Source organism: Peromyscus eremicus, chromosome 1 (genome assembly GCF_949786415.1).
Source record: "Peromyscus eremicus chromosome 1, PerEre_H2_v1, whole genome shotgun sequence".
Taxonomy (NCBI): Eukaryota; Metazoa; Chordata; class Mammalia; order Rodentia; family Cricetidae; genus Peromyscus; species Peromyscus eremicus.
In genome coordinates this window covers 188,302,629-188,329,820 of record NC_081416.1, presented here as the reverse complement: position 1 = coordinate 188,329,820, position 27,192 = coordinate 188,302,629, and the positions used below count along the sequence as shown (strand labels likewise).

At 44.8% G+C, this 27,192-nt stretch overlaps 1 protein-coding gene and 1 pseudogene across 1 annotated transcript; one reads left to right on the top strand and one right to left on the bottom strand.

Moving 5' to 3' along the window:
* Positions 1-17,525, top strand: part of LOC131903583 (zinc finger protein 54-like) — a 29,178-nt pseudogene extending 11,653 nt beyond the window's left edge.
* Positions 17,526-18,729: 1,204 nt separating this feature from the next.
* LOC131903576 (uncharacterized) lies at positions 18,730-25,984 on the bottom strand. The gene is given in 4 exon segments (XM_059254232.1): positions 18,730-20,634; positions 20,730-25,215; positions 25,354-25,484; positions 25,653-25,984. Coding segments are annotated over 4 exon segments (6,819 nt in total). The 5' UTR covers positions 25,950-25,984.
* Between the last annotated feature and the right edge of the window lie 1,208 nt (positions 25,985-27,192).

Here is a 27,192-nt window from a genome sequence, read left to right as displayed (position 1 = left end):
ACTTACAGAGACAATCATTTATCAAATGTTTAATCTTGGAACAAGCCCAGTTAATCTGAACTGTACTCATTTTCAGAGAACTATTGCAAATGTGATCCTGTCCATCAAGATGTGAAGACTGAAAAGGAGTCTTGTCAGTGTAATGAGCTTGGCAAAGTGCTTCATGACCTCTCCATATATGCACTTTATAGAACAAGTCAAACTACAGAAATCTCTAATAACTACACATGCAGTAATCACAGTGATGCCTCTATTGACTCCATCCCAGATAGACATGAAAGAATGCATATTGGAGAAGAACCTTGCAAATCTGAAGGCTGTGAAAAATCTTTAACTTTGTTTTCCAACATGACTCAAGATCAGAGATTCTACACTGCAAAGAAAGGGCATAGACAGGAGGAACACAATGACTATTTCAGCTCTACAGATGGTCTTTTACAACAAACAATCTACATTGGAGCAAAACCACACCAGTGTGGGAAATGTGGGAAATGCTTCAGTACTTCCTCAAGCCTCACTGTGCATCAGAGAATTCATACTGGAAAGAAACCCTACAAATGCAACATTTGTGACAAATCCTTTAACCAGTGTGCAAATCTGAAAACACATCAAAGACTTCATACTGGGGAGAAACCTTACATATGCAAGGAGTGTGGAAAGTCATTTCGTCAGTTATCAGCACTTAAAAACCATCAGAAAATGCACACTGGAGAGAAGCCTTACAAATGTAAGGAATGTAAAAAATCCTTTTCTGTGAAGTCAACTCTTACAAAGCATCAGAGAATTCATACTGGAAAGAAACCCTATAAGTGCAATGTTTGTGACAAATCCTTTACTCAGTGCTCAAGTCTTAAAACACATCAAAGACTCCATACTGGAGAGAAGCCTTACAAATGCAAAGAATGTGAAAAGTCATTTCCTCAGTTGTCAGCACTTCATAGCCATCAGAAAATGCATACAGACAAAAGGCATGCTGGAGAGAAGCTTTACAAATGCAATGAGTGTGACAAATCCTGTAGACACTACTCATCATTTAGAAGGCATCAGAAAATTCATTCTCTAGAGAAACTATACAAATGCAAAGAATGTGGTAAGTCCTTTCTTGAATTATCACATCTTAAAACACATCACAGAATCCATACTGGTGAGAAACCTTACAAATGTGAGGTATGTGACAAATCGTTTACTACAACCTCAACTCTTAGAACACACCAGAAAATTCATACTGGAGAGAAACCATACAAATGTATGCAATGTGACAAATCTTTTACCCAGGACTCACATCTTAGAAGACATCAGAGAGTTCATACTGGAGAGAAACCTTACACTTGTAAGGAATGTGACAAATCTTTTTCTAAGTGCTCAACTCTTAAAGAACATCAGAAAATTCATACTGGAGAGAAAACTTACAAATGCAAAGATTGCAGCATATCCTTTACCCAGTATTCAAATCTGAGAAAACATCAGAAAGTTCATTCTGAAGTGAGACATTACTTCTGTAAGGAATGTGGCAAATCTTTTACTTGAAGCTCATATCTTAGAGTACATCAGAAAATTCATACTGGAGAGAAACCTTACAAATGCAAAGACTGTGACAAATCCTTCATCCAGCGTTCAAATCTTAGAACACATTACAGAGTTCATACTGGAGAGAGACCTCACATATGTAAGGAATGTGGTGAATCTTTTACTAAGTCCTCAACTCTTCGAGCTCATCAGAAAATTCACACCGGAGAGAAAAATGCCATTATAAACAATGTGATGTAACATTTATCTGGTATTCTCTGCTAACAAATCACAACAGTGTACAAAATAGAAACAAAGAAACTAGTGAAAGCCTTTAGAGAATGTTCAAATCTTAAAAAAGTACCACAGTATTTACATTAAAATAAAAAATCTGCAAATGTAACTGTGTGAAAAGCTTTTGAACAGAAATGTCTATAGATATTTTGACTGCATGTGTGTTTATACATTATATGTATGCTTCCTGCCTTTGGAGGCCAAAAGAGGGTATCAGATCCCCCAAAGCTGGAGTTGTAGGCACTTGTGAGCTGCTATATGTGTGCTGGGAATTGAACCTTGATTCTCTGGAAGATGAGCCAGTGCTCTCAACTACTAAGCTATTTCTCCAGCCCCTGAGAAAAGCTATAATAAAAACATTTATCTTGTTCAGCTCCTAAAATTTCATAATAATTCAAATCATGGTGGTGCTAACCTTTAATCCCAACACTCCAGATACAGAGGCAGGAGGATATTTGTGAGTTTGAGGCCAGCTTGATCTTCATATTATAACAAGACAGGCAGGACTATATAAACCCTGTCTCAAAAAAATCATACTAAGGACAAAATGTAGTATCAAAAATTATGACAAAGCCTTTTGTTTCTCCTCTAATTTTGTTGTACATCCAAAATACATACTTCAGACAAACCATATAAAAGTATACCATATATAATCCCCATATCTTGCTGTTCATTGGAAGTTCCACCCCCCCAATACATTCAGTTTGACAAATACTTTGCTTAGTGCTGAAATAGTAGACATAAAATTCATAATGAAAGAAAACACACACAAATGCTCCAATAAATTCTCATTTATTCACCCTCAAAATCTTCATACTATATTCAATCCATACAAATAATGAGAAGTTGAGAAACTGTAAAGAATAAGGCTGTGAATGTAACAATATGTATATGCTCACATACAGATTATAAATCCCCAGGTCAGGGCTGGAGAGATCGTGCAGTGGTTATGGGCACTGGTTGCTCTTCCATAGGACCTGGTTTGATTCATATCACTTACATGGCAGCTCTCAACTGTCTGTAACTCTAGAATTAGGAAATCTGATGCCTTATGGATCCTACAGACACTGCATGCACATAATACACAGACAAACATGCCAACAAAACATCTATACATATAAAATAAAATAAATTATTTAATTAAAAAGAAATCTCCAAGGTCACAAGGCATGGTAGCACATGCCTTCAATCCGTGCACTCTGGAAGTAGAGGTAGGTTGATCTCTGGGAGATCAAAGCCAGCCTGGCCTACAGAGTAAATACCAAGACAGTCAGGGTTATACAAAGACATCCTTTCTCAAAAAAAGAACAAAAGAAATCCCCGAAAGCATGCAGAAATTACTTTGGAAGTACTGACAGAAAATGGGGAAGTATTTACTCTGTCTTCATTAGACTTTCTATTACTGTGAAGAGACACCATGACCACTGCAACTCTTACAAAGGAAAACATTTCATTGGGGCTGGCTTACAGTTTCAGAGGTTTAGTCCATTATCATTATGGTGGGACACGGCAGCATGCAGGCAGACATGGTACTGGAGAATGAGCTGAGAGTGGAGAAGGAGTTACATCTTGACTTGTAGGTAACAGGAAGTGGTCTGAGTGTCACACTGAGCTAAGCTTGAGCAAAATAGATCTCAAAGCCTGCCCCCACAGTGACACACTTCTTCCAACAAGTCCACAACCCCCAATAGTGCCACTTCCTTTGGGGACCATTTTCTTTCAAACTACCGCATACTCCAAACACTAAAATAATATACCTGCCCTTAACTGCCAGTAGATATTCATTGAGGGAAAGGAGACTGCTGGGACCCTCCCTCAACCATAATGAAATGGTAATTGTGCCAATCTTGCACAGTTGCTTGTTCTTAGTACTTTTTCAAAAGCTATTTCAACTCTGAATTACCCACTGCTAACTGCAAGAGGCGACTCTTTTCACCAAGGTTGAGAGTAGTACAAGTTGATAAGTATAAAAGTGAGTATTTAGGTCATAGATTAACAAACATGATCATTAAAATATCAATTCTGCTCTTGGGCCTGTGATTTTCATGACATGGTTTTTGACCATGTTTACAGTACCAGGCATGAATTCTCTCCTATGGAGCTGGTGTCATTCATATCAAGAGACAAGATAGTTATGCACATAAGCAGTTTTGCCAATATTGTACCAGTACACACATCCTGACTAATAGGTTGGTATCGTTGATGCACGGTTGCAGGCAGAAGTTTCTGTGTCTGCCTAGCAACTCCCAAATACCTAGTAGCTGCTTCTTCAATAATTGACTCTGAGGCTTAATATTAATTATATTTGCTTGACCATTAGCTCAGGCTTATGATTGACTAGCTCTTACAGTTAAATTAATCCATAATTCTTATCTATGTTTAGCCTCGTGGCTTGGTACCTTTTGTCACTGCGGCATTCTCATCTTGCTTCCTCTGCCTCTGACTGGCTACTCCTGACTCTGCCCTTCCTCTTCCCAGAATTCTCCCAGTCTGGTCACCTGCCTGGCTACTGGCCAATCAGCATTTTATTAAACCAATTCGACTGACAAATCTTTACAGTGTACAACAGCATTATATCACAGCACAGAGTCCATGGGTAAGTAAGACCATTGACATCTTTTGTCTGCCAGAAGCCCACATAGAACCTTACAGTGCTACAAAAGCTAGCACTGTAAGGAGTTACATCTTGACTTGTAGGCAACAGGAAGTGGTCTGAGTGTCACACTGAGCTAAGCTTGAGCAAAATAGATCTCAAAGCCTGCCCCCACAGTGACACACTTCTTCCAACAAGTCCACAACCCCCAATAGTGCCACTTCCTTTGGGGACCATTTTCTTTCAAACTACCGCATACTCCAAACACTAAAATAATATACCTGCCCTTAACTGCCAGTAGACATTCATTGAGGGAAAGGAGACTGCTGGGACCCTCCCTCAACCATAATGAAATGGTAATTGATGTTTTAATGATCATGTTTGTTAATCTATGACCTAAATGCTCACATTTATACTTATCAACTTGTACCAGGAAGAGTTCCCTGGTAAGTTCAAGACTGCTCTCTTTATATCTTGCCACCAAAGAGTTTGGTGTCTTCAGCAACACCATGTACTTATGTGGCCAAGCAAGAGCACTGGCAATGACCTGTTGTGTTTGGGATTCCTCTGAGGCCTCCCTGACCAGTAATTCTTAGGCAGATAATGGGTAACTAGTACAGAGAGTTCCATTTAATAGCCCCAGTGTCTGGGAGCAGTGTTATATACCCCTGTAGGATATCTCTGTTCAAAGTTTTAAAATAATATTTCATATTAACTTATAGGATAATGGGATTTTATAAGACTTTTTTACATAGCCTTCCTTTTGCTTGACCCTCCCACTTTTCCTCCTTTGTTCTTGCCCCATCCCCAGGTAAGTACATAATATATCCTCTCATTATATATTTTACTTGGGTTGCAAAATGATATGTTCCCATGTAGCTTCTTCATGGATATCCCATTTGAGATGACCTTTCAGCAGGCCCTCTCTTCCCACCACTGCAGTACATACTTGAACCATTCTGTCCCCAGGATTCTCACTCTCTAATTACATATCACCTACATTCTACTACCATCCCTCTCTTCCTGCATCTTTGCACTGCTGGTCCATCTCTAGCTTCCTGGCTTCTACATGTAGTCTAACTAGAATGCACACACAAAAAAGTTTAAAGCCAGGACACAAAGTTTGTTCACCCATGTGTCAATTGATGGTCATCTAGGGTGATCTTGTTATCTACTAGTGGTCAATAAAGCAGCAATGAACATGATGGGCAAGTGCTCATTGGTAAGATAGCAAGTCCATGGAGTTCGTGCCCAGGAGTGGTTATTGTGTCTGAGCTTTCACTGAGATTTAGTTCTATCTTACAGGATGCTCCTTAAAACACAGGATATTAACAGAGAGCTAAAATAATAAGATGTTTTAAGGCAGTAATTCTCACCTTTTTTATTAATGAAATTTTATTTATTTTACATACCAACCACAGAACACCCTCTCTTCCCTTTGCCCTTCCAGCCTCTTCCCCCACCCAACACAGCCCCCATTCCCTCCAACAAGGTAAGGCCTCCCATGGAGATTCAGCAGGGCATGGAACATTCAGTAGAGGCAGGTCCCAGCCCCCCCAACCCCCAACCCCACATCAAGGCTGTGCAAGGTATCTCACCATAGGTAGTGGGGTCCAAAAAGCCAGCACATGCAGCAGGGATGGATCCTGATCCTACTGTCAGGGGGCCACATAAGCAGGTCAAGCTACACAACTGTCTTGCTTATGAAGAGATCCTAGTCCAGTCCCATGGAGGCTCCACAGGTTTTCATCTAAATTTCATGAGTTCCCACTAGTTTTGTCTGATTGTCTCTGTACATTTCCCCATCATGATCTTGATGCCCTTGCTCATAGAATCCCTCTTCTCTCTCTTGGAATCGACTCCTAGAGCCCAGCCTGGTGTTTGGTCATGGATCTCTGCATCTGCTTCCATCTGTTACTGGAAAAAGGCTCTATGATGACAGTTAGGGTATTTACCAATCTGATTACTGGGGTAAGCCTGTTCAGGCAACTTCTCCATTATCGCTAGTAGTCTAAGCTGGGGTCAACCTTGGGGATTCCTGGGAACTTCCCTAGCACCTGGTTTCTCCCTGTCCCTATGATGTCTCCCTCTATCATGGTAACTCTTTCATTGTTCTCCTATTCCATCCCTGTTCCAGCTTGATCACCCCATTCCCTTATGTTCTCATCCCCCATCCTTTACCCTCCATTGCCCACCCCTCATCCCTAGTTTACTCATGGAAATCTCATGTATTTCCTCTTTCCAGGGTGATCCATTCATCTCTTTAAGGTTCTCCTTGTTAGCTAGCTTCTCTGGGTTGTAGACTGATTATCATTTACTATACATCTAGTATCCACTTATGAATGAGTACATACCATGTTTGTTTTTCTGAGTCTTGGTTACCTCACTCAGGATGATATTTCCATCCATTTGCCTGCAAATTTCATGACGTCATTGTTTTTCTCTGCTTTTCTCTCCATTGTGTATATGTGCCACATTTTCTTTATTCATTCTTTAGTTCAGGGGCATCTAGGTTGTTTCCAGGTTCTGGCTATGCTGCTATGAACACAGTTGAGCATGTGTCCTTGTAGTATGATTGAAGAATCTGTGGGTATATACCCAAAAGTGGTATAGCTGGGTCTTGAGGAAGATTGATTCACAATTTTCTGAGAAACCACCATACTGATTTCCAAAGTGGCTGTACAAGTTTGCACTCCCATCAACAGTGGAAGAGTGTTCCTCTTGCTCTGTCCTCATCCTCTCCAACATAAGCTGTTATCAGTGTTTTTATCTTAGCCATTCTGACAGGTATAAGATGGTATCTCAGAGTCATTTTGATTTGCATTTCCCTGATAACTAAAGATGTTGAGCAATTCCTTAAACATCTTTCGGCCATTTGAGATTCTTCTGTTGAGAATTCTCTGTTTAGCTCTGTAGGCCATTTTTTCACTGGAATGTTCAATATTTTGATGTCTAGTTTCTTGAGTTCTTTATATATTTTTGAGATCACCCTCTGTCAGATGTGGGGTTCATGAAGATCTTTTCTCATTTTGTAGGCTGTCGTTTTGTCTTATTTACTGTGTACTTTGCCTTAGAGAAGTGTCTCAGTTTCAGGAGGTCCCATTTGTTAATTGTTGCTCTCATTGTCTGTGCTACTGGTATTATATTTAGGAAGTGGTCTCCTGTGCCAATGCGTTCAAGACTACTTCCTACTTTTCTTCTATCAGGTTCAGTGTAACTGGATTTATGTTGAGGTCTTTGATCCATTTGGATTTGAGTTTTGTGCATAGTGATAGATAGCGATCTATTTGCAATTTTCTGCACGATGACATCCAGTTATGCCAGCACCATTTGTTGAAGATGCTTTCTTTTTTCCATTGTTCAGTTTTGGCTTCTTTGTCAAAAATCAGATGTTCATAGGTGTGTGGATTAATGTCAGGGTCTTCAATTCGATTCCATTGGTCCACATGTTGGTTTTTATGCCAATACCAAGCTGTTTTTATTACTACAGCTCTATAGTAGAGCTTGAGATCAGGGATGGTGATTCCTCCAGAGGTGGCTTTATTGTACAGGATTGTTTTAGCTATCCTGGGTTTTTTATTTTTCCATATGAAGTTCCAGGTCTGTGTTGGGATTTTGATGGGGATTGCATTGAATCTGTAGATTGATTTTGGTAAGATTGCCATTTTTACGATGTTGATCCTACCTATCCATGAGCATGAGAAAACTTTCCATTTTCTGATATCTTCTTCAATTTTTTTTTTCAGAGACTTAAAGTTCTCATCATACAGGTCTTTCACTTGCTAGAGTTACCCCAATATATTTTATATTATTTGTGGCTACTGTCAAGGGTGATGTTTCCCTAATTTCTTTTTCAGCCCATTTGTAAATAAGAGAACTACTGATTTTTTTAATTAATTTTGTATCCAGCCACATAACTAAAGTTGTTTATCAGCTGTAGGAGTTCCTTGGTAGAATTTTTGGAGTCACTTATGTATACTACCATATTGTTTGAAAATAGCAAAAGTTTGACTTCTTCCTTACCAATTTGTATCCCCTTGATCTCCTTTTGTTGTCTTATTGCTCTATCTAGGACTTTGAGTACTATATTGAGTAGATATGGGGAGAGTTGACAGCCTTGTCTTGTTCTTGATTTTAGTGGAATCATTTTGAATTTCTCTCCATTTAATTTGATGTTGGCTGTTGGCTTGCTGTAAATTGCCTTTATTATATTTAGGTATGTTCCTTGTATTCCTGATCTCCACAAGACCTTTATCATGAAGAGGTGTTGGATTTTGTCAAATGCTTTTTCAGCTTCTAATGACATGACCATGTGGGTTTTTTCTTTTAGTTTGTTTATATGGTGTATTATATTGACAGGTTTTCATATGTCAAACCATCCTTTCATCTCTGGGACAAAGCCTACTTGGACATAGTGGATAATTTTTTTATGTGTTCTTGGATTCATTTTGCCAGTATTTTTGCATCATTTGAGTATTTTTGCATCAGTGTTCATGAGGGAGATTTGTCTGTAATTATCTTTCTTTGTTGCATCTTTGTGTAGTTTGGGTATCAGGGTAGCTGTAGCCTCATAAAAAGAGTTTGGTAATGTTCCTTCTGTTTCTATTGTATGGAACAATTTGAGGAGTATTGGTATTAACTCTTCTTTGAAATTCTGGTAGAATTCTACACTGAAACCATCTGGTCCTGGGATTTTTTTTTTTTTTTTTGGTTGGGAGACTTTTAATGACTGTTTCTATTTCCTTAGGGGTTACAGGTCTATTTAAATTATTTATCTGGTCTTTATTTAATTTTGGTATGTGGTACCTATCCAGGAAATTGTCCATTTCTTTCAGATTTTCCAATTTTGTGGAGTACAGGTTTTTGAAGTATGACCTGATGTCTCTGGATTTCCTCATTGTCTGTTGTTATGTCTCCCTTTTCATTTCTGATTTTTTTTAATTTGGGGTGTTCTCTGTCAGCCTTTTGGTTAGTTTGGATAAGAGCTTATCTATTTGTTGATTTTCTCAAAGAACCAACTCTTTGCTACATTGATTTTTTTGTATTGTTCTCTTTGTTTCTATTTTATTGACTTCAGCCCTCAGTTTAATTATTTCCTGGCATCTATTCCTCCTGGGTGAGTTTGCTTCTCTTTGTTCTAGAGCTTTTAGGCGTGCTGTTAAGTCCCTAGTGTGAGATTTCTCCAACTTCTTTATGTGGGCATTTATTGCAAGAATTTTCCTCTTAGCATTGCTTTTTATAATGTCCCATAAGTTTCTGTATGTTGTACATTCATTTTCATTGAATTCTAGGAAGTCTTTAATTTCTTTCTTTATTTCTTCCTTGACCCATTGGTGATTCAGTTGAGCATTATTCAGTTTCCATGAAATTGTATGCTTTCTGTAATTTTTGTTGTAGAAATATAACTTTAAGCCATGGTGGTCCGATATAATACAAGAGGTTATTCCAATTATTTTGTATCTGTTGAGATTTGCTTTGTGACTGAGTATGTGGTTGATTTTAGAGAATGTTCCTTGGGGTGCTGAGAAGAAGGTATATGGGTTTTTTTAGGGTGAAATGTTCTGTAGGTATCTATTAAATCCATTTGAGTCATAACATCTGTTATATCCCTTATTTCTCTGTTAAATTGCTGTCTGCCAAATCTGTTCATTGGTGAGAGTGAGGTGTTGAAGTCTCCCACTACTAGTGTGTGGGGTTTGATGTGTGATTTTAAGCTTTAGTAATGTTTCTTTTACAAATGTGGGTACCCTTGTATTTGGGACATAAATGTTCAGAATTGAGACTTCATCTTGGTGGATATTTTCTGTAATGAGTATGTACTGTCCTTCCCGACCTCTTTTGATTGATTTTAGTTTGAAGTCTATTTTGTTAGATATTAGTATAGCTACACCAGCTTGCTTCTTAAGTCCATTTGATTGGAAATTCTTTTCCCAGCTTTTCACTCTGAGGTAGTGTCTGTCTTTGAAGTTGAGGTTTGTTTCTTGTACGCAGCAGAAGGATGGATCTTGTTTTCAGATTCATTCTGTTAGCCTGTGTTTTTTTATAGATGAATTGAGTCTATTGATATTAAGAGATATTAATGACCAGTGATTGTTAATTCCTGTTATATGTTGGTGGGAGTGTGTGGGTATTTCTATTCTTTGGGATTTGCTGCTGTGGAGTTATCTGTTGCCTGTGTTTTCATGAGTGTATCTAACTTCCTTAGGTAGGATTTTTCCTTCTAGTGCTTTCTGTATACCTGATTTGTGGGTAGGTATTATTTAAATCTGGTTTTGTCTTGGAATGTCTTGTTCACTCCATCTATGGTGATTGAAAGTTTTGCTGGATATATTAGTCTGGGCTGGCATCCATGGTCTCTTAGTGTCTGTATTACATCCGTCCAGGATCTTCTGACTTTCAGAGTCTCCATTGAGAAGTCAGGTGTTCTTCTGATGGGTTTGCCTTTATAACTCACTTCACCTTTTTCCTTTGCCTTTATAACTCACTTGGTCTTTTTCCTTTGTTCCTCTTAATGTTCTTTATTTATGCTGTATGTTTAGTGGTTTGATTATTACTCGGCATGGAGACTTTTGTCGGGGGGGGGGGGTGTCTAGTCTATTTGGTGTTCTATAAGCTTCTTATATCTTCATAGGTATTTTCTTGTTTAAGTTGGGAAAGTTTTCTTCCATGATTTTGTTGAATATATTTTCGGTGTCTTTGAATTGGTATTCTTCTCCTTGTTCTATCCTTATTATTCTTAGGTTTGGCCTTTTCATGGTGTCCCAGATTTCTTGGACATTTTGTGTTATGACTTTTTTGGCTTTGGTGTTTTCTTTAACTGATTAATCTATTTCCTCTATTGTATCCTCCAAGCCAGAGACTCTCTTCCATCTCTTGTATTCTGTTGGTTATGCTTGTATCTGCAGTTCTTGTTCATTTATTCAGATTTTCTATTTCCAGCATGCCCTCGGTTTGTGTCTTCTTCATTGCTCCTATTTCAATTTTCAGGTCTTGAACTGTTTTATTCACCTGTTTTAATTGCTTTTTCTTGGTTTTCTTGGCTTTCTTTAAGGAATTTTGATTTCTTCCAATTTTTTGTTTCTGTTTTCCTCAATTTATTATAAAGAAATTTTTTATTTCCTCTTTATAGGCCTCTATCATCTCCATAAAGTTATATTTAAGGTCACTTTCTTCCACTTCTTCTACGTTGTGATGTTCAGGTCTTGTTGATGTAGAACCAATAGGTTCTGGTGGTGCCATATTGCTCTTTATGCTCTTGTATGTATTTTTGCACTGGCATCTATCCATCTCTTCCTCCAACTGGTGCAAGAGGTGCCTGTGTCTGAGCGAGCTGCTCTTGGTCCAATCTGTACTTGTTGTGTCTGTGTCTCAGGGACCCACTCTTGGTCCAATCTTACCTGTCAGATTCTGTGTCTTGGGAAGCCACTGAGGTCGCAGGGGATGGGTGGATTTGGGATAGAGCATGGGTCTTGTAGATTGCAGGGTCCAATGGGGGTGTTGGTGGGGAAGCCTTCCTGCAGGAATCTTCCTTGCTGGATGGTAACTGGGGCATCTATTGGTGGGAGTTCCTGGGTTTGGGTTGTGCCCCAGGGCCTAGGGCCTAGAGGTAGGACTTTCTGGGTGGGAAAAGAGTCACTCAACCTTCTTGATGCTGAAACCCTTTAATACAGTTACTCATGTTGTGGAGACATCCAGTCATAAAATTATTTTGTCCCTTCATATCTGTACTTTTGCTGCTGTAATGTAAATATCTGATATACAGTATATCTAATATGCAACCCCAGAGGGATCATGACACATGGTTGAGCACCACTGCAAAAAGTGGAGGTGAAATATTTCATCCTGCAGAAAACATCCCAAGGCATAGAAATAGACAACTTAATAGCTTGATTAAGTCACACAAAATGACATGAGTCACTTGTGTCCTCCTGCCTTAAGCATATACAATCAGTAAGGACTGCTGACACTGTCAGACAAGCTGAGCTGCACAGAAGATGCTCAGACCAGCCAGGAAGCAGACACAGTCAAGTTGCCTGGACCAGACAAGACAAGCTGCCTGGAGGAGGTAGTGAGTGGCTTGAAAGACACTTCCAACCTCCCCTGAGCTGCCTGCAACTGTGCAGAGATCCCCAGGTTTCCAGCTTCATTTGCCATCACCATCACTGTGTGATGCAACTGTCCCTGAGTCCCTTGTGCTTCTATAACTAGCCCCTCACCCACACTCTGGTAGTCACCTCAATAAAACTCACTGGTCCACTGTGCTTAAGGATGACTCAGCGGTTAAATGCACTGTCAGCTGTTTTGTAAGTTTCACTTTGAATTCCTAGCACCCTCACATGGGCACTCAATTTGTAACCTCACTCCAGGGCATCCAAATTCCTCTTCTGGGTCTCCTCTACTGGGTCATGCACAGACAAACATGCAGACAAAACACCCCTAAAAAGAAGACAAACAATTGTCATTGGTTCACCAAGTTAAACTTTGTTGTTTTCCACTTTGATTTGTCATTGGTTCCACAGGAATAGTGTCACATATCAGTACTATAATTGGGTCACACAATACGTTTCCTTCATTTGTTTATTCATTTTTTATTAGAACATCTACACTGATTTCAAAAGTTGATTCTCTAGTTCTCACTCCCACAGCAGTTTCCCCACATTTATGCCAACATTAATTATCATTTCTATTCTTAATTTTGGCCATTTTAACTAGGGTGACATGGAAGCATAAAGGAATCCTAGTCTGCACTTCACTGGTAGATATGTGGTGATATATTATATTCCCAAATATATTGTGCACCCTAATAAAGTTTATCTGAGGATCAGAGAAAAAAGCCAGCCACTATAGTAAACATAGAGGTCAGGAAGTGGTAACACAGGCCTTTAATCCTAGCCTTTGGGAGGCAGAGATCCATCCGGATTTCTGTAAGTTCAAGGTCACACAAGGAACAGAGCCAGGCGTAGTGGCATATGCCTTAAATTCCAGCACTAGTTAACCATAAAGGTCTGGAGGTCTGTACAGACAGACAGGAAGTAACAGAGCTAGGCAGGAAGAGGAAGTGATGTAGCTGGGCAGAGAAAGGAAATGAGATGGCAGAAAAGAAAGGCATATAGGTGTGGGTATACAGGAAGTAGAACTCTTTGTAAGCTGAGGAGTCAGTAAGGTGAGGTTGGTTATGGCTTATCCTATTCCTCTTATCTCTCAGTTTTAACCCCCAATATCTGGCTCTGTGGGTTTTTTTTTTATTAAGACTGTTTAGCACCGGGCGGTGGTGGCGCACGCCTTTAATCCCAGCACTCGGGAGGCAGAGGCAGGCGGATCTCTGTGAGTTCGAGGCCAGCCTGGACTACCAAGTGAGTTCCAGGAAAGGCGAAAAGCTACACAGAGAAACCCTGTCTCGAAAAAAAAAAAACAAAAACAAAACAAAACAAAAAAAAAAGACTGTTTAGCAATTCATCTTACATAGGTATATAACTTGTTTGTTTTGGATTTAGTATGAGTTTGTTGATATGTCTATGTATATACATATATATTCCTAAATATACCCTACTCAGTTTGTATAATATTACTTGGATGTATATTTTCAAGGCTGACCAGTGGTATTAGATAAACAGTGAGTGTGCTCTTCCCTTAGGGACAGTATTTCTCCAGTTCCCAGTATTCCTCAGCTGCCTGTAGTTCTCTGTGTACAGCTGAGGTCCTGTGGCCTTTTCACCATTCAGTTTTTCATGTTTGGTGTTTGTGTCCTTGCTTAGTTTCCCTTTTGGGTGGTCATGGAGGTGAGATTTTATGGATGTAGCTTCTTGCATTACTAGGAGACACAATCTCACAGCAAACTTCCTCTTCTGGCTCTTACAATATTTCTACCCCTTCTTCAAAAATATTCCTGGAGCCTTACATAGAGGAGTGTTGTGTAGATGTATCCACTGGGCCTGACATCCACAATTTTGCATTTGATTCCTTCTGGTGTGGCGTTTTTGTAGTTGTCCCTGTCTGTTTCAAAGAGAAGTTTCTTTGAGGAGAAGTTAAGACTAAGCTAATCTGTGGGTACAAGGACAAATGTTTATGGTTTTAGAGGGATTATGCAGGCTTAGTAAAGTAATTGTAGAGAAGTTCTCTTCCAAGATCCATAACTTTACCAGCACTGAGTAGGTAGTAAGGTTTCCACTACCAGTCAAGTTTTCCTTTTGTTATGAGGTCAATTTTGTTAATCGGTCTGTAGGTCCAATTAGAGAGCTGTTGGTTACTACCAAGAATTGATTGCAACTACTGCCCCTTAGGGTTATTCTACGATGATGATCTTTGATGTGGTCCATAGGCATCATCGCTGGCTAGGACTGTTGCTTGGTTCCCTCCTCTGGAAGCTTGCATTGTACCTCTGGTAGCATAAATGCTATTCATCAGGAGTGACTTTGCTTTATTTTGAGACAGAGTCTGCCTGTGTATTGCCAGCTGTCCTAGACTCATTATGCAGACAAGACTGGCCTTGGACTCAGAGTTCTCCTTGCTTCTGCCTCCTGACTGCTGATTTTTAGGCTTGTATGACCTTGTCCAACAATTAATAACTTTTTCTTTTCATGGTAACTGCACAACCTAAATGTTAGACACGAGTAATCAACTGGGTCCTATTTCTCTGACATTAAAAGTGTCTATTCCACTAAGTTGGAAACTGTAATTGAAATCCATGTGTTTCCAAGTGCAGAGAACACACCAAATTTAAGCAACATAAAATAAATAATATAAACAAAACTACAAGTAGCAATGACACTGAAGTAGGAATAAAATGCCCCCTTAAGACAACCTCATGACCAGATTGACAGGATTCTATCAGAACTACAAAGAAAAACCAACAGCAAAGCTACTTAAAATACTTCTTGGATCTTAGTATTACCTGATGCTAAACTAGATAATGATACAACCAAAAAGAAATTACAGGCTGATGTGGACAGTTAAAAAATATTATTAGCTATTTCAAAAACATACTTACAGTGTGTGTCTATATGTTGTGTGTGCCAAAGATACTGCCCAGTATCACCTCATACTTCTCTACTATTCTGGTCCACAATTCCAACAAATCTCTCTATTTTGGTGATACATTGTGTATCCTATTAAACTTGCCTGAGGATCAGAGGACAGAGCCGACCACTATATTAGACATAGAGGTCAGGCAGTGGTGGCACACACCTTTAATTCTATCACTCAGGAGGCAGAGATCCCTCTGGATCTCCATGAGTTCAAGGCCACACAGGGATACATGAAATTGATCCAGTATAGGAGAAAAACAGAGCCAGGCAGTGGTGGCATAAACCTTTAATCCCAGCACTTGAGATCTCATGCCTTTGCTCGGAAAGCACACATACCTTTAATCCCAGGAAGTAATATGGCAGGGCAGAGAAAGGTATATAAAGTGTGAGGAACAGGAACTCACTCTCTTTAGGCTGAGGATTTCATGGAAGTAAGAACTAGTGGCTGGCTGTTCTGCTTCTCTGATCTTTCAGCTACCACCCTGATATCTGGCTCTGGGTTTGTTTTATTATTATTATTATTATTATTATTATTATTATTATTATTATTATTATTATAAGACCATTTAAGATTTGAACAACACTCTATTGTATTCATCTCCATTCATTTTGCTTTGGGACCCACTGAGATTACCCAGAGCCATCTGTGAGACTGTGGGTTTGGAGCTATGTGTTGGAGCCTGGTGGGCTCAGCAGAGGACTGCAGATAAAGCAGGTGATTCTTCTCCTACAATCGATCCATAGACAACATTTGAGATTTAAAGAGTGGGTCCTGTGAGCCTTTCCCTTTCCTAGTCTGTGGTCTAGTGTGCGGTCCATGCAGGTCAGTACAGCTGCTGTTGGTTACTGATTACAACAGCTGTGTGGAGTCTAGAGAATGGCATGTCTTAGCCCTTCCTCCTCTTTCTCTTCTTATTCCCTTCTTCGTCCTCTTCTTCAATGTTCCCAGAGACACAGACAGGATGGTGTAACTGATGTTTTTAGGACTGGGACCACATACCTTACTTATTTCTTGTATCTAGGACAACCAAGAGTCTAGGCATTTATCACTGCATTTAAAGAAAAAAAATGTGTTCAATCTAAAAGAATCTTTAGTATGAGTCACAGAAGACGAACTTGTTCCTGAGTTAGAAAAATGACAAGACCACCATCTAGTGGTGAGAGCAGTACAGCGGGGGATGAACTCAGCCCTGGGCTGTTCGGGATGGGCTGACCCACTGACTTCTTGATACACCTATTTCTTTCCAAAATCTAAGTTCCTGAAATATCTCTACTCCAAGTCATAATTGAAGTATTTGGTTTTATCTTGTCATGTTTGCCTTGGGGATGGGACGCTGCCTTCTGAATTTACCCTGTTATTATTTGGTGTACATCATAGCCCGGGAGGCTGGTAGTCAAGTTGAGGTTTGGCTGCCTGTCTTTTATCCGAAGGGCTTGGAACTCACTGTAGGGTTCAGATACGGGGGTACAGCGTCCTCCGAGATGCAGTTCTGGTCCAGGCTGGCAGCAAGCATGTGAGGAGGCTGTGCAGAGCGGGTCCAGGGCAGCCTGACAGCTGGAGCTGTGTGGAAGGCAGCCTGAGACCTAGTGGGAGGGACCGGGTCTAGAAGGGCGGAGACATTCACCGGAAACAGCCGCTGGGAGAATGTGGCACATTGGCTGGGAGTAGAAGAGTGGAGTGTGGGTGGGATTAGAGAGTGACGTAAGCGGAAGCTGGGAAATCTCGTAGGAGAGCGGGGAGGAGTTGGACTGAGGAGGCAAAGGCAGAAGTGTCAAGTGCCCATTCTCTGTCATTGCACCAGGTCCTGCACGGTGGAGAGTCTCGTGGTGCAGACCTGGGTGCGGAGGACACGGCGGGGTGTCGCGGGGACACGAAACCTCCCCGGAGCCGCAGTCTCCGCGCGGGGCGGCCTGGGAAAGTCACCAGTCAGCAGCGCAGTGGCGGGAACCATAGCTTGGCGTTCCTAGTTGCTGCTGGGATGGAAAGGGATCCTGGCAGTCGGGAGCCAAGGAATACCACAAGTCACTGTAAGTCCTGCTCCACTGCCCAGGCTGGGTCTCTGCTCAGCAAAAGAAGTTCCTCACCCAAACCTCATTCAAGAGATTAGGGAGGAAGAATGCAGAAGAGTAGCAGCCTCTGCTGGAGTGGGAAAAGGCAGCACCAAACTGAATAGATTCACAGTTTATATTAGGCTTCTTAGGGGCGGAGTTTTTCCAGGGAGAAGATTTTCAGGTTAGGAATTGGTCGGATTTCAATCACTGAGTTTGAACAAGCTCAGATTGGCTAGATTTCATGCTCAGGGATTGGTTGGTTTTCTGCTCAGGGATTGGTTGGTTTTCTGCTCAGGGATTGGTTGGTTTTCTGCTCAGGGATTGGTTGGTTTTCTGCTCAGGGAATGGTTGGTTTTGTTCTCAGTTGGTCAGGGGCAGATTTAGCTCTGGTTGCAGGGCCAAAGTGTGTTTCTTTGGTTCTGGTTTCAGAGTCAGAGTATGTTTTTTTGGTTCTAGTTTCAGGGCTAAAGTGTGTTTCTTTCACTGGCTCCGGTTTCAGGACCATGATGGGTTTCTTTCACTTTTACCTTGGTCCTTTTACCTTACAGCAATCAGTCGCTGTTCATAAGGAAGCCAGCTGTGAAACATTGCTGTCGATGTCTTTTCTTGTCTGTAAATGTTAGATCATTTGAACTAGACTAATCCTATTTTTTTTCTTTTTCATAGATCTTCTGGTTTCCAAAATATTCTTATAAAACTACTCTAGTAGAAAGTTTGAATTTATCTGTTGATATTTGCAAACATGGTTCTCTTTGGTGGAAAGGTCAAAGTGAAAGACCCCCGAAGGCAGTCTTCCCTCAGGAGAGACCCTCGCCTCCAAGGAAGACACCGAGACCACGAATCAGATGCAAACAGCAAGAGGCTTTATTCCGGAACACGGGTACCCGGGGCGACACAGACTCTCGAGAAGCTCAAGGGACTGGCGCCCCCACGGGCTGGAGCAGAGGGTTTTTATAGGGTAGGGCACGGGTACAGAAACAAGAAGCCTGGTTACAGGGTTTTGATTGGAGGATGCAAATGAGGCCTGCTCTGATTGGATGATTCAAGTGAGGCCAGGTTCAAACCCAGGACAGCTCGTGGTTTCTCCCCGAGCCTGCCCACGCTTTTGTCTAGGGTACAGGGTGTTTTTCTGACTTTTAACTGAGCTCCTCAGTACCTCTCAGGCTTTATTCAAGAACAGCTAAACTAAGTTATGTTAGGCGGGGAGGCTGAGGGTCTTTCATTCCCCCATTTTCTTATCTCAGGAATGGAATCCTCCATTCATGGGGAAGATTGGTGACGCGACTCGGGCTCCGTCTGGTTGAGCCTTTGATATTGCTGGGTTAATACCAAAGTCTGAACAATAGAGATGCGTTCCCTGATAAATTGGACAAGTCTATTTATGATACAGGGCCCAAACGTCAGGAGGAATAATAGGATCAGAAGGGGTCCCAGTAGGGTGGAAATGAGGGTGGTGAGCCAGGGGGACCTTCTGAACCATCCTTCAAACCATCCCTGTTGCTCTTCAAAGAATTTTTGTCTCTGTTCTAGTCTTTTTCTTAATTTCGCCATACTATCTCGTACCACCCCAGTGTGGTCGGCATAGAAGCAGCATTCTTCCTTGAGGGCGGCGCATAATCCCCCTTCCTGTAAAAACAGAATGTCTAGGCCTCTTCTATTTTGTAGTACTACTTCAGAAAGGGAAGTTAAGGATTTTTCTAGAGCACTTATTGACTCCTCCAAGGCCTGTAAGTCTTGATTCATGGCCATTTGGAGCTGCCTAAATTGCTGGGTTTCCAGCAGGGCTGTGGTACCGGTCCCTACTCCGGCCGCTATCCCTCCCATAGTCAGCCCTCCTAGTAATACTGCCAGGGTTAGGGACACCGGTTCTCTTTTATATCGATGGAGGTCCCTTCCCAGTTCGAAGTGTGAGTAAATCTCCTCTGGGTTATGGTAAACTATCCTTGGGTACAACTCGATGAGCACACAAAAATCAGAGGTAGCATTGAGGGCCGAGACTGAAACGCAGGGGGTGAGCCCAGTATTACATGCCCAATAGGTACCATTAGGGCCGGTGACATAACCAGAGACATCGCTTACAGACAGGATGCGGTTACACAGGTGTTGGTGGGTGCGGGGGATGCTCCCTAGACATAGTCCTCGTCCTGACACCTCTGAGATTGTGAGCTTATGTTGGGCTGTCCCTAGACATTGGCTTGGAGGGGGACTGTGGGCGTTAATATAATTACCCTGGGTTGCTATCCCCTCGTAGTAGGGAGGTTGGGAAACCAGACATAGCCAACATTCTTGCGTTCTATTTGGGTAGGTTAAGTTTAAGGCCTGGTAAGCCCCTGCTAGCAGACCCAAGAGCCGATCTCCGGTTCCTGGTCGGGGTGGCTTGGTAGTGGCTGGAGTTATACCTGGACTAGTAGTCAAACCGGGTCGAGGGGTAATCTTCGGGGGTGCTGGAATAGGTGAGGAGGGGCGCTTCTGGTCAGAGAGAACCTGATTGGGGCCCATGGGGGCGGAGGCCTCCTCAATCTTAAGTCTGATAGTGAACCTTACGCCCCGATCATACCCGTATTCATATAACCTGAGTCCCCAAGTGTGCCCCCGTTGCCAGTTTCTATCAGCCTTCCCCGGGCCAGTGAAAGTTATATTTAGGGGGAGTGAAAGCCCAGGCTTGAATCGGCTGACCTCGGGGGACCCATCTGAGCAAGGCCATTTGCCTGTAACCTTCCTGAAACCTCTATTGGTCTGGATCAGGTCCCAGCTTGAGCTTGGACTCCAGTATGCTGCGCCAGTGGTCTCGCAGCCCCATTTGGCACAGAAGAAATCTCCTTCCCCCCCGCATTTCTTTGCGAGGGCCCAACCCCTCCCATCCCCCGGACAAACATAAAAGTCCGACTGGGCGAATATACATCTTGCTTGAGGGTGACGGCATCCCGGATCCGGCCAATGCACCCCCCCCGGGTGGATGGAGGAGTTTAAGGCATCAGGCTTAATGCCCTCAACCCCCCAAAATCCCGAATTCAATGCCAACTGACAGAAATCAGGAGTTAGGGGGGGCCACCATGTAAAGGGGGTATGGAGGGCGGTCGTCTGCCAGGCCGTCTCCCCAGTTTGTGAGATGACCTGCCAAGTGAGTTTCTTGACTAGGTGCGGGCTCTCTGCCGCCCTAATCCCCTGGGGGTAGACAGAGAGCAAGAAGAGGGGGAGGAAGAAGAGCCGCGGGAGCCGCGGGCCAACCTTATTTTTAGGGGGTTCTGTGTGCAGCACACTGTCCATGTTGATTCTCTGGATCCTGCTGAGTCGGCCTCCCCGGCAGCCTTCACATGAGAGGCGTGGATCCATGCAGCAATCCCGTCAACCTTGAGTGCAGTGGGGGTGGTCAGCAAGACAGTATAAGGCCCCTTCCACCGTGGCTCTAGACTCGAAGTCTGGTGGCGCCGAACCCAAACGGAGTCCCCAATCTGGAAAGGGTGGGGGACCGGCTTGTCCAGCTGCTCTCGGTAGGCTTTAGCCAAGGGTTTCCAGATCTCCTTCTGCACCAGCTGGAGGGCCTGTAGATGTGCCCCTAAAGTGGGGCTGGTAGCAAAAGATGAGATATCAGGATGGAGAAATTTCACGACTGGAGGTGGGGCCCCATAGAGAATTTCAAAAGGGGTTAGGCCGTGCGGCCCAGGAGTATTCCGGGCTCGGTAAAGAGCCAAGGGGAGTAGGAGCACCCAATCTCTAGTGCCAGTTGCAAGCGTTAATTTGGTTAAAGTCTCCTTGATTGTCCTATTAGCTCGCTCTACCTGTCCTGAACTCTGGGGGCGGTATGCGCAATGGAGTCTCCAGTCCATCCCCAACAGTTTGGCCACCTTCTGACTTACCTGGGAGACGAAGGCAGGCCCATTGTCTGACCCCAATATCTGAGGCATCCCATACCTTGGGAAGATTTCCTCCAACAGTTTCTTTGTGACTATATTAGCCGTCTCATTCTTGGTTGGAAATGCCTCAATCCATCCTGAAAAGGTGTCCACAAAGACCAGGAGGTACCGGTACCCATAGAGTCCGGGTTTTACTTCTGTAAAGTCTATCTCCCAATGCACACCGGGACGGTGGCCCCTCAAACGGGCTCCTTTGGCTAGATGTGCTTTACCTGCATTGACCTGGGCACATGCGGGGCAGGTAGAGGCCACCCGTCGGAGCACCCGATTCTGGTTTAGCAGAATTGTCCCGGTGTTTTCTCTGTCTATCAGGGTCTTTATTTTTGTCTCACTTAGATGAGTTAGGGCATGGAGGAATTGTAACATATGGTGGGTGTGAGAGGTGGGCATCACTATCCGGTTCCCCAGTAGGTAGGCTTGTCTCTGTGGGTCCCAGTCCGCCCCCATTTTCTTTGCTAGCTCATGGTCTTCGGGGCTGTAGGGCATGGGCTCTCTCCCGGGTGGAGGAGGTTCTGGAGTGTCCTGTATAGCCATTAACTGGCTATTCCCTATTGGCTGGGAGGCCACTGTCCGGGCAGTCAAATCCGCCAGCCGGTTCCCCTTGGCTATCTTGGAGTTGTCTTTTTGGTGCCCCGGGCAGTGGACAATACTGAGCTGGAGCGGGAGAAACAGGGCCCGCAGGAGGTCCAGGATTTCCTTTTTGTTCTTGATCTCTTTACCTGCGGATGTGAGCAGGCCCCTCCGTCGGTAGATTTCACCATGGACATGTGCAGTGGCGAAGGCGTATCTGCTATCTGTATACACGATGAGTTTCTTACCTTCTGCCATCCGAAGGGCCTGGGTGAGGGCGATCAGTTCCGCCCGCTGAGCCGAAGTCCCAGGCGGGAGGGCCGAGGCCCATACCACTTCGGACTCGGTGGTAACAGCTGCCCCGGCCCTGCGTTCTCCTCCGTCCAGGTAGCTGCTCCCATCTGTGTACCAGACGACATCTGGGTTCTTGAGCGGCTGATCTGTTAGGTCAGGGCGAGTGCCATGCGCCTCGGCTAAAATCTGGAGGCAATCATGCTCTATGGATGGGCTAGGCAGCGGCAGCAAGGTGGCAGGGTTAAGGGAGACAACGGGTCCGAACGTGACCCGGTCTGAGTCCAAGAGTAAGGCCTGATAATAAGTCATCCTGGCGTTGGAAAGCCATCTGTCTGGTGGTTGTCGGACCAAGGCCTCCACGGCATGGGAGGCCAGTACAGTCAGGGGCTGACCCAGGGTCAGTTTCCCGGCATCCTTGAGTAGAACTGCAATGGCTGCCACCATGCGGAGGCAGGGAGGCCATCCTATGGCCACAGGGTCCAATTTCTTGGACAAGTATGCCACAGGTCTCCTCCAGAGTCCCAGTCTTTGCACCAGCACCCCTTTAGCAAAGCCCGAGTTCTCATCTATAAACAGTTCAAAGGGTTTGGTAAGATCTGGCAAACCCAGAGCCGGGGCCTCAAGTAAGGCCTTCTTGATCTGTTGGAATGCTTCCTGCTGCTTCTCTCCCCATTGGAACATTACCCCTGGTTTTGTGAGGGGATATAGGGGGGCGGCCAATTCAGCGAACCCGGGGATCCATAAGCGACAGTACCCAGCCGTACCCAGGAATTCCCGAACCTGGCGGGGGCTGCGAGGAGGGGGAATGGAGAGTATTGTCTCTTTCCTGGCCTCCGTCAGCCATCTCTGTCCCCCAGTCAGGGTATAGCCCAGGTACGTGACCTTGTCTCGGCAAATTTGTGCCTTTCTGGCCGAGGCCCTGTAGCCCTTCTGTCCAAGCCTGGCCAGTAAAGCCCGAGTGCCCTCTAGGCACTCGGCCCGACTCCTGGCGGCCAGAAGTAAGTCGTCTACGTACTGGAGCACGGTCAGGGTTGGATGCTCGACCCGGAACCCGGCCAGATCTGCATGCAGGGCCTCATCAAAGAGGGTTGGGCTATTTTTGAAGCCTTAAGGGAGCCGTGTCCAGGTCAGCTGTCCCGAGAGTCCCTGTTCTGGGTCTCTCCATTCAAAGGCAAACAGTAGTTGGCTTTTAGGGTGCAGTCTCAAGCAGAAGAAGGCATCTTTCAGGTCTAATACCGTGTACCAGACGTGCGTCGGTGGGAGGGTACTCAGGAGGTTGTAAGGGTTGGGCACCGTGGGGTGTATGTCCTCCACCCGCTTATTGACCTCTCTCAAATCCTGGACTGGCCTGTAGTCCCCTGTCCCCGGTTTCTTTACGGGCAAAAGAGGGGTATTCCATGGGGACTGACAGGGCTTTAGTACCCCTTGGTCCAGGAGCCTCCGGATATGGGGTTTAATTCCCTCATGGGCTTCCCGTGACATTGGGTATTGTCTGATTGAGACGGGAGTGGCGGAGGCCTTTAATGAGATCATCAGCGGTGGCTGATCGCGTGCCAACCCCAGACCCCCAGTCTCTGCCCAGGCTCGAGGAAACTCTTCTAACCAGTTCTGTAATTCCTCAGGGGCCTTTTTCGAGGGTTCTGACTCAAACAGACGGTATTCTTCTTCTAGATTGAGGGCCAGGATTTGTAGAGGGCCCCCTCTAGGACCCGTGACCCTTGGTCCCTCTTCATCAAAATAGATTTGTGCTTTTAGCTTGGTTAATAGATCCCGTCCTAACAGCGGATGGGGGCATTCAGGTATGTGCAGAAAGGAATGGGTTACTTGCCCTGAAGCCAGTTGAACTTTTCTCTCGGTAGTCCAGTAATATCTCCTGTTTCCAGTTGCCCCTTGTACCAGTGCAGACTGCCGGCTAAGGGGCACTCCGGCATGGGTTAGGACTGAATGTTCGGCACCAGTATCAACCAGGAAGGTCACGGGCTGCCCCCCGATCTTGAGGGTTATCCTAGGCTCAGGGGGGGGCTCCTGGCCTCGACCCCCCTAGTCCTCCAGACTAAGGAGGTCCGCAGTCTTGGGCTTGGGCCGGTGGGGTCCTTGTGGCTTCTTGGGACATTCCCGGGCCCAGTGTCCCTTCTCCTTGCAGTAAGCACATTGATCTTTATCTAGGGGTGGCCTCCTTCGTCCTCCCGGCCTATCTCCCTCTCTCCGCTGTCCCTGGGATACAACGGCGGCCAAAACTCTCTTTATCTCTCTATGCTGTTTCCTATCCCTTTCCTCTTGTTTCTGCCATCTCTTTTCCTCTCGCTCTTCAGGAGTTTCTCTCTTATTAAATACTTTCTCTGCTTCCTTCACTAGGTCTGGCAACCCTAACGCCTGTAGACCCTCCAACCGCTGCAGTTTAGTTCTGATATCTGAGCTAGACTGATAGATAAATGATAGGATAATACCTGGAGCCTGACCTGGGTCTTCCGGATCATACGGAGTATACATCCTATAAGCTTCCTTCAATCTTTCTAGAAATGCAGCGGGTGTCTCTTCCTTTCCCTGTATTACATTTCTAACCTGAGCCAAATTAGTAGGCCTTCTAGCGGCCGCTCGGAGACCCGCTAAGAGCAACTGGCGATAGAGGCGTAGATGCTCCCTACCTTCAGGCGTATTGAAATCCCAGTTAGGGCGAGTCAAGGGAAAAGCCGCATCGATGATGTTCGGGAGTTGGGTGGGCCTCCCGTCATCGCCCGGAACCTGTTTCCGGGCCTCCAGGAAAACTCTCTGCTTTTCCTCCACTGTCAAGAGGGTCTGCAGGAGCTGCTGACAATCGTCCCAAGTTGGCCTGTGAGTCACTAGGATGGATTCAATTAGGTTAGTTAAAGCAACGGGGTCCCTGGAAAAAGGGGGGTTATGTTGTTTCCAGTTATAAAGGTCTGAAGCAGAGAAGGGCCAGTATTGTAGTTGTTGGTTCAGCCCTTCTCTGAGGGGGAAAGCTTGGGACTCAGTAGGGGGTCCCTCCCGGCGGCCGCGGAGGCGGCCGGCAATGGGGGATGACACCTCATCTTCCTTGTCTTCATCTGAGGTCCTGCTGGTTGGAGAAACCTTAGCATCTGCCAACGGCCGGATGGCGGCCGCTAATGCGGCCGCCGCCTCCACCGCGGCGGCGGGAGCCACCCCTGCGGCTGCAGGAGCCACCCCTGCGGCGGCGGGAGCCACTGTCGCTCCGCCGGGTCGCCGAGTGGGTCCAGCCTGATAAGGAGGGGGCTCCTCTACCAGGAGATCTATGAGAGGGGAGTTAGGGTCCGGGGGAAGGACAGGGGGCTTGGGGGTCTCCTTGTGAGGGAGCACAGGGTAGAGGGAAGAGTCCGGGTTGAGGGGTGCGGAGGGCCCAGAGACTGGAGGGAGCTGTGGAAGGAAAGGCTTGACCCATGAAAATGGATTTTCGACCAGAGATCTCCAGATGGCGATGTATGGGGCCTGATCGGGGTGTCCGTTAGGACTAGGGGCAAAAACCTTGCCCTCCACCTGTGAAATAAGAGAGAGGTTAAAGGATCCCTCTCGCGGCCAGCCAATATTCATCATGACCCATTCGGCCTCGCAGAGGGTGATCCATTTTTTCTTTTTAACAATGACACCTTCATTGTTTCCTCGGGCCTTAACATCGGACCAGTGGTCCGTGGTTAGGCTTAATGGGGTGGTGATGGTCTGTCCCATGGTGGTCTCTAGATAAAGGAGTGTTAGACAAGTAACGATAAACAAAAAGACAACACAGACGACAGAAATTTGCGCTGCGCGGCTTCGGCGTAAAACCGAAAGCAGAAATTCAGACGGGGAAGCGGAGGAACCTCGATCTCCGTCCCCTACCAGAAATTCAGACGGGGAAGCGGAGGAACCTCGATCTCCGTCCCCTACCAGCACCACGTATCCCTCTGATACGGGAGTGGCCCCGAAAAACCGTGCCCCAGAGGGGACTTCAGTGACCCGTGGAACGTCTTCCAGGGTCGCGGTGGGCGAAGTCCGAGCTCGTCAGCTCCTTCAGCCCCCACCGACTCAGACCTGACTTAGGGCGCCCAACGAAAACAGAAAACAAATAGACGGACTGAGACAAGACAAACAGTGGCCGGCCAACTTACCTCCTGACAGTGGGTCGGTGGTCCTGAGGCAGGGGGTCTCAGTTCCCGGCCAATGCACCAAATGAAAGACCCCCGAAGGCAGTCTTCCCTCAGGAGAGACCCTCGCCTCCAAGGAAGACACCGAGACCACGAATCAGATGCAAACAGCAAGAGGCTTTATTCCGGAACATGGGTACCCGGGGCGACACAGACTCTCGAGAAGCTCAAGGGACTGGCGCCCCCACGGGCTGGAGCAGAGGGTTTTTATAGGGTAGGGCACGGGTACAGAAACAAGAAGCCTGGTTACAGGGTTTTGATTGGAGGATGCAAATGAGGCCTGCTCTGATTGGATGATTCAAGTGAGGCCAGGTTCAAACCCAGGACAGCTCGTGGTTTCTCCCCGAGCCTGCCCACGCTTTTGTCTAGGGTACAGGGTGTTTTTCTGACTTTTAACTGAGCTCCTCAGTACCTCTCAGGCTTTATTCAAGAACAGCTAAACTAAGTTATGTTAGGCGGGGAGGCTGAGGGTCTTTCAAAAGCTCTTCAAATTTTCATTCATCCACACGAGCTTCCTTGTTATACCTGGGGACTTGGGGATTTAGCATCACAGGAGAGCTTTTAGATATTAGACATGAAAGGAATTTTTGCAGATTTAATCACATAAAGATATTTTTTGCTAGTTTTACATGTATGGTTTGTAAACGGTAACACTTGAAAGTAAACTTTTTGTACACCATTATTCTTCCATCAGAGACATATGCACTCTGTGGTGTAAATATGGCATTCTGAAAAGTGTCTTTGCCGGATCTCGTGGCACAGGCCTTGAATCCTAGCACTCCAGAGGC